Source organism: Acartia tonsa, chromosome 1, assembly GCF_053477335.1.
Source record: "Acartia tonsa isolate MP-2025a chromosome 1, ASM5347733v1, whole genome shotgun sequence".
Lineage (NCBI taxonomy): Eukaryota > Metazoa > Arthropoda > Copepoda > Calanoida > Acartiidae > Acartia > Acartia tonsa.
In genome coordinates, this window is record NC_137260.1 from 60,635,808 (window position 1) to 60,648,910 (window position 13,103).

Here is a 13,103-nt window from a genome sequence, read left to right on the forward strand (position 1 = left end):
TTCGGCAACCCTAATTCTAACGACATTTTTCTGTTTTGTTTTTATTCCAAGGGTTGAGCGTACTTTAATTTAGTAAAATTTATATTTATATTTTCTATTCTAACATAAATAAAAGTAAAGGGATGTCTATATCTGTAGCGAGGGATCTCGTTAACCGCCTTGGATATTATTTACAGAGAAGCTTTTTATAGGTCCAAAGAAGAATTATAACCATTTTTGGGGATGGTATATGTATCTCCACCCCCCAGATAAATCATAGAAAAACTATACTTTAAATAACTAAAATTTCATCTGTTTCCTAGATGCATAATGACGGTTTTTGACTATTTTTCAGATTTTCTGCCTTTTTCCTTTACCATACAAAAGCAGAGTTATCTGTATTTGCTAGAGAGGAATTACAACGTAAATGTTTTTTTTGTTGTATTTTAAATTAATACTAATAAGACTTTACTGTCCTTTTTTTCTCATTTAATATAAACATATTTTACTTGTTATTGCTGTGATACTACCTAATATTTGAAATATTAATGATGTGTCAAAATAATTTCAGGGAAATAAAATGTTCCTATAACAGTTGATTATGTCCTCTAAAAATGAAGCATTTTATCTTCAGTATACTGGTACTCCAACACAGGTAAATAAGTGAAATCCTAACAATTAGATGTTTTCCTTTGATATAAGGTTTACCTATTGTCTGAAGCTATTGTGTCAGAAACCATTAACTTGTATTTTTCTTATGAAAATATTTGTTCAGTTGTATTTCTATGAATTTAATGCATTTTATACTCAACTAGCGGTTAAGCTCCGAGCATCTAGAGGCTCTATATTCAAATGAACAGTGAGGGACGAGAAGAATAGCTTAAAACCATACCAAGACTTAAATTTGAAAATAAATTAGCCTAAAACCCTCGCAGGGCCTATCTGAAGATTAAATAAAATAAGTATTTAATTTTGCTGTGCTTCTTATTAATCCAACTTTACTCGTTCTAGGGTCACGAAGACTTGATAGAAAGTTTAACTAGTCCAGACAGAGGCAGAACAAACACATTGCAACCCCCAGTCAAAAATAATACAGTTCATATCAACCCAAAGTAAGAATTTTTATATATATTTAGGAGCAAAGCTTCTCTATAATGATAAATGTCTACCAGTCCGTTAGAAAGGTTTTGATGAAATATATTTTCGATAAATATCTTTTAAAAATTATTACATGTCTTTGGCTAACAATAAACTCCGCATTCGTATGTACAACGTACATCCTTTAGGTATGCTGTTTTGGAAAAATGTGTTTTTATATTTGCTAGAGAAATAAGGGAAACAACATTGATAAAAAGTTTGGTATACCTCCCTTTGAATAGAATAGTTATGTTTCAATTTTTGCTTTCTGTATTTACAATGTAATTGATTTATTTTTATTAATATTTAGATTCCAGTCTCAATTGAACAGCAGCCAGTTTCAGGCAGCTGTATCTGGCAGCAGTAGCGGCAGCCCAAGTCCAACTTCTAGTCCCAAGAAAGGGAACACAGTCCATATAAACCCTAAGTTTGCCAACCGTCCCCTGCCATCTGTACCTTTGAGAACTACTCTTCCAGGCATAGATAACTATAGAAAAAAAGTTGTTAACTGATATTTTATTTTCATACTAAAAACCAAGGGCAATAATGTCTAAAATTAGCACCAACTTTCACGGGTTTCCTAATTTTTTTTTATTAATTTGAAATCTTATAAAGATGGAAAACCAAAAATTTTGCATGAACTCAAATCGCGAATTTTCTTGAATACTTTTCTAAATACAATATTAACTACCCTCTTGTATCATAGGATTTGTTTACTTCTCAATTTCTTTTTGTAATTTTAAGTTACAAAATTGTAAAATGCAGGGTTTTTTATTTTAATGAAAAATACCTAGGGTAAAGCGGGGCGAACTCGGTCTTTTTTTCGGTTTTTTGAACCTGCAAATCGTAAAAATTATTTTTTTTTAAATGGGACCAAGACCAGTAGAAAGATCTCGGAAAAGTCGATCAGGTCCTAAAAGGACGTAAACCTAGGACTTTGGGAAGTTTGTCAAAATTGATCTCTAAAACGGCACCGACTTCGCCCCGCCTTGAGGCGAAGTCGGTAGGGCATTTTCAAGCTTCGAAAAATCGATGACGTATTGATTTTATTACAGCATGCCCAAAAGGTAAAAGTTGCTAAATGTAATAAAGAGTATGCACAAAAAATTTTATTAAGATAGGTCAATTTTTTCTACCAAAAAAAATAATTTTTCCGAAGTACGCGAAATTTGACTTTTTTTTCGAAAATTTTTTTGATAAAAAACATAAAAATACTACTAGAAAAAATAACTTTTTATGACTTTAAAGGCCTGATCCTTAAAATTCAGGCAATTTTGAATAGATTGGGCCAAAAAAAAATTAGTTCTATTAGCAAAACTTCCTAAAAAAATCAAGTTGAAAAAAAGAGAAAAGTTTGGCAAAATCTGTGGTCGATTTTCCAGCTTCAAAAAACCTATGACATATTGATTTAATTACAGCATGCCCTAAAGGTTAAAGTTGCTAAATGTAATAAAGAGCATTCACAAAAAAAATTATGAAGATCGGACAATTTTTTCTACAAAAAAAAAATTTTTTTTCTAAGTACGAGAAATTTGACTTTTTTTCTCGAAAATTTCACTTTTTTATATAAAATTGAAAAAGTTAGTATAAAAAGTGAAAAAACCGAATTCGCCCCGCTTCACTTTTAGTCGATTTAAGAAAAAACTATACAAGCTTTTTTAAAGTTTTAAACGGAAATGGATAGCCTATTAGATTCTTAATAAGTCCCCTGAAGACGTCTAAGCTCTAGCTCTTACCAGTTTTTGTCCAACTTACCGTTTTTCCGACCGAAGCAAAAAAAATCGAAAAAAATTTTTTTTGTCGTCCGACTTTAAGACCCAATAAGTACCCTAAAAATTCATCTCACAAAAATTTCATTTTATACTTTTTTGTAGGCAATTTAATAAGGAACAAATTTGATTTGATGTTTTTTTCTGTCAGTCGATTAGAACATGGAGAAAAATGTCATTTAATGAAGGTGGTCAAAAAAATACCGACTTCACCTCAAAACCGAGATCGCCCCGCTTTACCCTACACAAAATATGTAGCATACATGACAAGATTCATTTTTATGCTGATTCTAAGCTTATGAATTATTATATGCAAATTGGAAAAACATGTTAAAAAATTTCAATCCTGCACATTAAATTTTTCGTTTATTTTCTTCTTATTTACTATACCAACAAATTAAAACCAAAAATGTAGGGCCATTTTATTATCTCAAACTTTAATCAGACTTTAATAGGTAAACATACAAAATACAAATAGAGATGAAATTTTAATAGAATAAAATCATTTTGAAATACCAGCCTGTGATTTCAAAATGAAATAGGTAATCTTTGAATATATATGTGTTGTTAACTATTAGAGCTACTTCATCTTTAATCTTTAATTACTACAAATATTTCTAATCATACCAAAAAGGTTAAGAAATGCTTGAAAAATGCTGACAGCAGAAAGTCCCAACCATAATCCAAGTGCAGATCCAAGATCAACAATTAGGCTAAACATATCATAAGCATGATAATCTTTGTGAACAGTTACCTTGTCAGATATTTCATACTGTAGTGTAGAAATGCTACCTGAAGTCCAGTGGTCAATCTTTTTTAATTCAAAACTCATTTGATGACAAGGGGGTGGGCAGGTTTGCAGAAATTTAGTCTTCATTCCCAGAATATAATTTTTAATATCCTCTAGTATCTTGGTATTATTGCCAGTTTTCTCTACTGATTCACAAATTGGGTTTACTGTGTCAGAAAACCAGGGTAACAAACAGCCAAACCACTTTAACATTAAGTCCTGTAATGAAGTTTCCATACAGTTACCGTAGCTTGTTCCAGTTTTTTCATAATCTCTGCAGGATTGACCCTCCATTACAGAAAAGTCATACATGTGAATCTTGATATCATAATTGGAACCTTCATACAAACCATCCAATTGATGTCCAAATTCCAAGATGGAATTCTCCCTTCCCAGCAAATTCAATGAGTTTGCATAGAAGGGATCAACTAGAAAAATTGTAGATGCCCGTTTAGTTGAAACAAATCCAGTGCCACTTCTGATCTTGCTTAGTTTCATACAAAATCCATGTGGATTAATGTATACCTTTCCATAATCCAGGTTTTCATAATCGTCTTCTGTAGGATTTAGATACTTGGATATAAAGTTTGTATACTCATATTCAAAGAATATCTCTTGTAGCTCTCCAAATGATTTATCTCCATATTTACCACTCCAAGTGTAATTGTCATCATCATTGACTTTACCAATCATATAAGAAGTGTAGTAATCATATCCATATTTTTGTGATAAGCCTTCATTGAACTGACCTTTCTGGCAAACATATATTAAGGGCTTCGTAATTTGATCAAATGTTAAAGTTGACGTTAGCTGAGCAACAGGTCTTTCAATATATTTGTAAATTGAATTTTGCATTTGATACATAAATATAAAGGTTGCAAAGAATTGAAATAACGCAAGAAGGCATGTTTGCGTTTCCATTTAATATTGTGTTGGTCTTATTGCTGCATTTAAGGTACTAACAAGTTGTAGGTTTTGATATTTTAATATAATGAATCCTATAATGATTTTTTCAGGTAACATGGTAGGTAAAATAAATAAAGTTGTTAAATTTTAGAAATATTTTTCTTACATAGAATCCCAAGATGTCTGAATTATAACTTTAAAAATATTGTTAAAATACCTGTTATAATATTTAACCCTTTAGCATTGAAAACCATTTTTCGATTATTGCGAAAAAAAAGTCTTTAAATATAACTGTTTGTTTTCCTACAAAGTCAACATTAATTTACTTTCTAATTAATTTTTCTTTAATTTAGTTAAGTGTTGTTTGACGACAATTATCTAAAATCTATAATCATTCCAAACAAACGCAGGAGTCCCAAACGTCGGAGTGGACAAACGCAGGAGTGTTAAAATATTAATTTAATTAGGTATTTCTATTCAGGTTAGGTTAGGTTAAGATATGAATATATAAATAAGCCCCCCGCAGGTTTTAGGCATTAAAAAAAAACTAAAAAATGGTTTAAAATAGGTTACGTTAGTCGTTAGGTTAAGTATCCACTCCTGCGTTTGTCCACTCCGACGTTTGGGACTCCTGCGTTTGTCGTAGGACCCTATGTTTGTCTATTTTTAACTAAATATACAATGTTCAATGTACACTTGCAAAGACGTCAAATGTTTTTTGGTGGGTAGGGGGTCAATTGGGTAATTTTACCCCATTAAAGTTTTGATGTTCAAAATATTTTTTACTGTTTTGAAAAATACTTAAAAGTAATAGTTTGATATTATTACTAAGATTACGATTTTACAGGTTATATATCTTTCATTATGTTAGCTTGGCGTTGCTTCTTAATAACTTAGTGTTTTATTTAAGTTTCTAATTAACATAAGCCATATGATTAAATTCAATAGTTATCTATTCCTCCAGGCTATAATAGTCAGACCAACGTATATCAAAATTCAAGTGTCGGCCATGTCTACATGAATAGCGTAGCAATAGCTGCTGCTGCAACTACCACCGAACATATCTATCAAAACATACATTCCAGTGCCCAAAATCAACATACAACATCATCAGCACATATTTATCAGAATGCAAACAATATGATTAATATCTCAACAACGGCTTCTATACCCGAAGAGCCAATTTATTCCACTATTGGCCATGGCTTTCCCATCGATTCGAGTAAGAAAAATGAATTTATTCAAAGTATACAACAGTCTCTGCATAACCAAGGTGTTGCAACCTCCAGACAAGTCATTAGAGGTAGCAATGCTACTGGCCAACTGACCGTTGCCAGCAACGGAGTTGTACTAAGAAATAAATACAGAAAAGACAACAGAGTGACTCACACTGTACCTGAGAAGCCTGTCCGTAATTCCATGATTATCCAGCGGCCGGTAAGGAATTCTGTGATAGAAAAGCCCAACAGGTATAGTCTTATCCTGGAGAAACCCAAACGCAATTCTGTTTACATTGTCGACAACAGAAAGCCCGTGAAACCTGCCAGACAAACTATTATTGGTAAAATACAAGAATCTCAAGCTGAATCTGATATTGTACCATCATCAGCTAATGTTGTAACAAGCCTATCTCAATCGAACCCGACACCGTCAACATCGACGCCATTACTTGCATCAGTACCTAAATCGTCAGTAGCTAGTTCTATTATAACTAACTCTACTGCAAACACCTCTACAACTATATCTGCGTTAACTACACCTGTAAGAAAGGCTGATGAAAAAGAAAATCTTCCTTCTGCCATCAAAAAGAGCTTTCTTTCAACCCCATTCAGAAAAACGCCTTTCAAGAAAATTGGCGATAGAAAATTGATTCGGGTTAAAAAGAAATCCTTATCACCTGGAACGCCAAAACCATCATTTAAGCGGATAGGGAACACTAAGCTTATTAGAATACGTGAAAGTTTAACAAATGATAAATCTTCAACCCCAAGTAGTATATACAGCATAAAAACCAAGACAAAATTGGTAAAGAAAGTTAAAAATACTCCATCCAATAATTCAAAGTTCAGATTTAGTTTCATAACCCCTTTATCGGTGAGAAAAAATAAAATTGTCAAACAGACTTCGTTCAAGAACCTACCTAGACAACCTCAAACAAAGAAGAATAGTTTTACCAGCCGTTTCAAGTTGGATAGGCGGGGTGACAAGAAACCCACCCGTGTCATAACAAAAAGATCAAGTCAAACACGGTTAAGAAAGCTGAGCAATGGAACTTACAAAGTAAGCGCGACAAAATTAACAAAGTTGGGCAGCACCCCCACATCTTCCGCCCCCAGCAAACCTGTGCGAACAAGAAAGTTTAGCATCTACCGTCCCAAGGCAACGGCTGTGAATCCCAATCTCGCCCCGAATAAAGTTATTACGGTGCAGGGTATAAAGTTTGCGGTGGCCGATAACGGCCGGAGGCTGAAGAGGTTGTCAGAGTCGGAGTTGTCGGCGGCGCCATCGTCCCTAGCGTACAGCGCGAGTGTGAGCCAAAGCCAGACTAGCCCCGGGCTGTCACAGACAAGTCCTGGTGTATCCACTAGTAGTCCGACACAAACTAAGCAGTCAAGTCCAGGTTTGTTTTTACATTGACTAAGTAGTTTCTTTAATAACAAATCATTTAGAACAGCTTTGCTATCCAACAAATATTATAAAGATTATGAAAGTTTTTTTATAAACATTACCAATCAAGGATGTCCATGCTTTTTTTTTGGGGGGGGGGATGGTCAAAATGAAACAGGGGGCAGGGGGTAGTTTGTGCTAAAATTTCTAAAAGGTTTGAGTTTTTAGACTTAAAAACAGTAGTATAACGATAATATTATATATGTATTTCTTATTGAAAAGAACAAGGTATAAACAAAAAAATTTAAGTTAACATAAATTTTATCGTTCTACTACCGTTTTTAAGCCTTAAAATTCACACCTTTACGGAATTTTAGCACAGCCTACCTCCCATTTTCTAAGGTATTGGGTGGGAGGGGTAATCTAATATACATAAAATACTTCTTTAGTAACTTTGGGGATACCTCCTTAGTAAATTTATGTTCAATCATAAAGTGTACTGCTTTTTCCTTATCTTCACAAAAAGAGGACAAAGCAGTTGGTAATTGGTTTGGAGGGGTAAAATAAAGTGTTAGTGTATTGAATTAATGCATAATTTATTCTCATAGTTGTTTTTTCTAATACTTTATGGAAATTTCAGGATTTTCTAATACCAGTCCAGCAAAACTAAGACAACGAGCATCGCCAACCAAGCAAACCTCACTCAACAACATCACAAAGAAAACCTACATTGCCGGCGAAGAATTTGACGAAATCGAGCCTGGGGTGTTCACTCGCAGCCGCCATTCATTAACCCGGCAGTCTATAACTCAAGCCAAGGCCAGAAGTATAAATACAATTCTGAAGGTTCAGAACCGCAGCAAGCAGTATTGCATGTTTTACAACAAGTTTGGCAAGTGTACCAAGAAGGAGAAAGGTAGTTGTCCGTATATTCATGATGCCTCCAAGATTGCTGTGTGCAGAAGGTTTTTACAGGTAAGCAAGCAAAAAACGGAAAAATATGTGGGAGGGGTAACAAAAGTGAATAAATAGAGAGTAGGTACTAAATACATTTTTCCAATACCCCTCCTTAGGGAAAAAACTAGGGGGAGGGGGAGAAATGATATTTTCTTCTAACAAGGATAAGTTTCTTTATTAGTATCGCAGATTATAGGATAATAATAGTTTTTAACCTGTAATGTACATAAAATAAAAACTAGCAAAAAAAAGTGTGATTGTGGCTAAATAATTGGACTATAGTGTTCTTGTTAGAAAGATGTTGATTAAAGTACATAGTACATACAGTGGTGGACCTACCCTAGCCATTGAGATATATAAGTTTTCCGGAATTTTAATGTTAGGGGGAGATTTGAAATCTGCATCAAATTTTATGGATTTTTTATAAAATTCGTTTTTTGTATAGGTAATTCTTTATCTAAAAGCGGAAATGCATTTTAAGTTAATTAATTTTGACCAATAGGATAGGTGGATTTTAAACTACCTGCGCTCTAATTGGTTGAATGTTGTACGCCATCCAATCAGAGCGCAGATTTTTTAAATCCACCAATCACAGATGCCAAAATTAATTAACTTAAATTGCATTTCCGCTTTTAGATAAAGAATTATAGAAAAAACGAATTTTATAAAAATTCCTCAAAATTTGATGCAGATTTCAAATCTTTAAACTTTAAAATTCCAGAAAACTTACATATCTTACTAGCCATAGAGTATCTGCACTTCTAAAACCATACAATTTTAAGATTAAGCCATTTTTTTTAAAGTCAAGAAAAGTGGTAATTTTTATCATTTTTATTTTTCAGGGAGCGTGCACTAAAGACCCATGTTTGTTGTCCCACCAACTGCAAATGGACAAGATGCCCGCCTGCAAATATTTCCTGGAGGGTCTGTGTACCAAGGAAAATTGTCCTTATCTTCATGTCAAGGTAAAATAGTCTTTTCTAATTATGACATCCAAGGATGGGACAGTTGACGTTTAAAGTTTTTTTTATTTGTAAAAGTTTGTATTTGGTAGGTACCTAGTTAGATGGTTAATATTTCGGATAAGATAAGACTATAAATTTTTTTTTCCATGGCTTTGAAAACCAGGCATTGATATCCGCTGGATAAGAACCAGTTCTCAGCCATACTGAAATATCAAGTATAGCAAAGTATTACAGACAATTTTCAACAAATATTAAGATAAAAATCATACAATTAAGTCCATTTTGTTAGCACTTGGTTTGGCCCCTAGGGTCTAACAAATCTGGTCTCAATCTTATTTATTTTTCAGCTTGATATCAGTGGAAAGCTTTCTATAATACGATGCGTTAGTAACTGCTATCAATTTAAAACAATTCTTGTTTTAGGTGAATGACAAGGCAGGCGTGTGTGAAAGATTCTTGAAAGGCTTCTGCCCTAACGGAGCAGACTGCAGCCAACGTCACGTGATAGCCTGTCCTGAGTTTGACCGCACTGGCGCATGCTCAAAGGGCGCTAAATGTGGCTTCCCGCATATACAGAAAAAATCCGCAACCGACGAGGGCAAGAAAAAGGCGCCGGCGCCCAGCAAACCCAAGCGCAAATCGTTGGGGACTAGTGAACAGAATTTAAAGAAAAGTCGTGTTGCCGGGGAAGTTGGTCGGGGCACCGGCAGATATTTTGAGCAGGGCGCGGCAGTGGAAAATAATACTTATGAATCTCAAGAGATTACAAGTTCGCCCGCTTCTGAAGCCGCTATGGCAGGTAATCACATTGAAACTGATGTGCAACTTTTTTTTATGAAATGTGTATGTCCGACCTTCCGTCAGATTATATCAATTATATTTTAAATACTAAAAACTTTTTTTGCTTGAAATTAAATAAGATAAATGTCAACACAAGCCATATAAATACACGAAATATTTTTAAAAACATAAAAAGCAAAAACTAAGAGGTGTTGTATGTTATAAGTGTCTAAATTTGGAAAAAAAAGGTCAAGGATAAACTATTATTTATATTAAGATATTGAGGAGCGAAGGCAGAGAATATTGAGAAAGATAGAACAGGCCAAGATGGTGTGGAGGTCAAGTATGATGGGAGAGGAGTCCTCCAGCAGAGACAACCTGGAGGCCTCCAGCAGTACGCAGCAGGACACACAGGACACCAGTGGTGTTGACACGGGCGAAACAGGTACATCATTAAAAAGAATTAACAGAAAACAAACGAGGATTACTTTCCGTAAAAGCAAAGCTTTACAAATCAGACGGACAGACAAAAAAATATCAACAAGTGTAGGCGTAGAGTTACAAAAAATTCAATACTTAACATTATTTGGAACTGGTAGAAATCTATCCCAAAATTACTTAAAAACAGGAGTACATACTAACATTTCAGGGAGTAGGGGAGGGGACAATAAAATATTCTTTCGTTTTAAGACGTTTGTTGAACTATATATTAAGGATCAAGTGGATCTTTTTTCCTACAGATACACAATTTTAATGAAATTTCGTTTATTTAGGATTAGAAGACACAAAAGATTCGGACAGTCAAGACCAATCCTCTTCCACGACTGGACCAAGACCTATTAAACGTGCTCCTCTTGGCAAGTTGGAGGATTTTATTTCTCTGGATACATTTGCTAGCAACAGCAATGAGGATGAACATCATAATGACAGGCTTATTTAGATTATAACATCATTCTTACAGATTAGTTTAAGTTGCCCCCCCCCCCCCCCCCCAACCACACACACCTCTTTGGTATTTAAACAGTAAAGGGCAGAGAATGGATGTATAAAATACGTGAATATTTTGACGGGGGGGAAATTGGCGCCAATTTAGCTTGCTAACATGGAACTCATTTATTGGTCAGTTTGTTCATCCAGTAGGTAATAGGATGGAAGAGTGAAATCGTAATTTAAGCTTTAGTGTTTCACTTCATTAGATAACATGAAAATATAGTGAAAGATCCAATTAATAATATATCAATTGTGCCGGGATGAGCAACATTTAATCTACGCCCCTTTCTTTCCACTATTTTAGTACCTACAAGCCATTGACGACCTTAGGCAAATAAATTGGGGGGAGGTTATTTTTTTCGTCTATTGAATTCTGCCCTGGGAAGAATATTTAATTTGAAGAAAAAATATTTTGCCTTTTTATTCAACACGAAAGAAGTGTTTTGTTTTTCTGCTAATCTGCTATATTTTTTTTAACTTTATTTTTCTAGAGTAAATTGGAAAGATTTATTCAGATATAAAAAAACCTTTCTAAAATTTTGGTTTAAACAAAATCAAATTATATTTTCTCCTCTTTAAAATACCATGTAGGTATTAGGTTTATATAATCTACATATTTTATAGTAAACTATTTTAAATATGCTTTCTGAATTAAAAGGAATATCGAAAAATTATTTTTGTTAACTTTTGTAAAAATACTATTTTTGACAAAGGGCTTATAAATATTATCAGTTAGATACCCGAATGGGTTAATGTTTATTATGATAGTGAATGTAATAATGTTCTATTTTCGTAAGAATGTTGATTTTTTAAAAATTCCCCATTCGTGTATCTAACTGTTCAATGGCTAAATCAGTGCTGTTTTTACACCAGTGATCTGATAATCATTCAGTTTTATTTCTAGTTAATATTTTTCTTCAGAACCGTGAAGAAAATCTATTTCTCGCATATTATTGTACGAGAAATATATATTATAAGCCTCATATTGTATTATTGGTTATGTATAGTAATAAATTATGATACTGACTTTATTATTTTTATTTTTTTAAACCGAAGCTTTTCTATAATTAGGGTCCAATTGATCTGATTTTTGGATTACTGATTCCAATTACAATAAGGTACAACATTATGAGCAGAGTATCTTATAATCAAGTCCTAAAAATGTCAAATGTCCTTGAACAGAAATCTGTATTTAAGAAATTTTGCATCAAATTTACGTATAATTTTGTCAAAACTTGTACATTCTTATTTTGTATATTCAGTTCTGACACTCTACAAGAGTTAATGTTCATCTATCATACAGTTTGAGAGCTTCCCTTTTATGGATGTTGTCATCCTTGTTTATTAGTATTTTACGCGTATCTACTATTTAACTTGTTCTTGTTTTTGATTTATAATGAATTCGGAAGTAATCAAGCAATTGAAGTAAAAGAATAGAGGGGATATGAGCTATATGTATTTGTTCCCTCATGGAAGAGACTCTGTACCGATTTTTTTATTGGGTCTTAGAAACTAGCTAATAGCGTCGGAAATATAATCATACCTAGTTTCTACAAAAGAACAAAAAGTAATTTGATGATAAAAAGGACCTGTGCCACTTGGGGCAGGCAGTTGTCTGGTGGATTATACATCATATATTTATTGAAAACAGACGCAAACTGAGGAATTGAGTGGATTGAAGCCGTATATGCAGCAAAGTTACTCTATAATTCGGACTGTCTGTCCATAAGTAACGTTATGATGGAAACTTGAAGGATGGACAGCTGAAACTTTTTGTGAAGTTTCTTCATTAGCAACGCTTGTAATTAATTTACGTTTCGTCGTTAGTCGATAATGCTACGACGAGCAAGACAGCTGTAGGCTCATATTTTTTATGAATGCTCACTGACCAATGAGCATCTATTCTATAACTCACTTGATCAGACCGTCTTTTGAAGATTTTGCTTTTTAATACGCATGTAAATGACTTGGTCTTGCTGTGCTGCTCTGAAATGCTTAAAAATTTTATGGGAAAAATGAGCTTTATTAGCTTTATCAAAAATAGATTGCTTGAGTATAGTTTTAAAATTCCTGTTAACCTGAAATTCTACTCTACAACTTACTGTATCGTTCTGTTGTTAATTTTTTTTCTGTTGTCAATTTATATTTTTCTCAGTCGCTGTTAAAGATACCTAGATGTTTCGAATTTCGTGTAGTAGAAAATATTCTAGGTCTTGATTATTA

General features: G+C 33.5%; 2 protein-coding genes across 2 annotated transcripts in view; both read left to right on the forward strand.

Moving 5' to 3' along the window:
* Positions 1 to 560, forward strand: part of LOC145325535 (UPF0669 protein v1g209471-like) — a 7,063-nt gene extending 6,503 nt beyond the window's left edge. Inside the window, exon 6 of the mRNA XM_080168528.1 lies at positions 335 to 560. The gene's annotated coding sequence lies outside the window, so the exon portion shown is untranslated. The remainder of the gene's footprint in view (positions 1 to 334) is intronic.
* On the forward strand, positions 512 to 11,907 carry ZC3H3 (Zinc finger CCCH domain-containing protein 3). Its single transcript, XM_080168420.1, has 9 exons — positions 512 to 634; positions 991 to 1,091; positions 1,427 to 1,593; positions 5,546 to 7,201; positions 7,829 to 8,163; positions 8,988 to 9,110; positions 9,534 to 9,909; positions 10,168 to 10,335; positions 10,664 to 11,907. The coding sequence occupies exons 1-9, from the start codon at positions 581 to 583 to the stop codon at positions 10,828 to 10,830; spliced, it is 3,147 nt and encodes a 1,048-aa protein (XP_080024546.1). The 5' UTR covers positions 512 to 580; the 3' UTR covers positions 10,831 to 11,907.
* The last annotated feature ends 1,196 nt before the right edge of the window (positions 11,908 to 13,103 follow it).

What these genes read in the sequence shown, in the direction of transcription:
- ZC3H3 (XM_080168420.1), top strand. Translation starts at nt 581, where the DNA reads ATGTCCTCTAAAAATGAAGCATTTTATCTTCAGTATACTGGTACTCCA. An exon ending in AACTAAGCAGTCAAGTCCAG is followed by an intron (nt 7,202 to 7,828) that starts GTTTGTTTTTAC and finishes TGGAAATTTCAG; the next exon opens with GATTTTCTAATACCAGTCCA. An exon ending in GTCCTTATCTTCATGTCAAG is followed by an intron (nt 9,111 to 9,533) that starts GTAAAATAGTCT and finishes TTCTTGTTTTAG; the next exon opens with GTGAATGACAAGGCAGGCGT.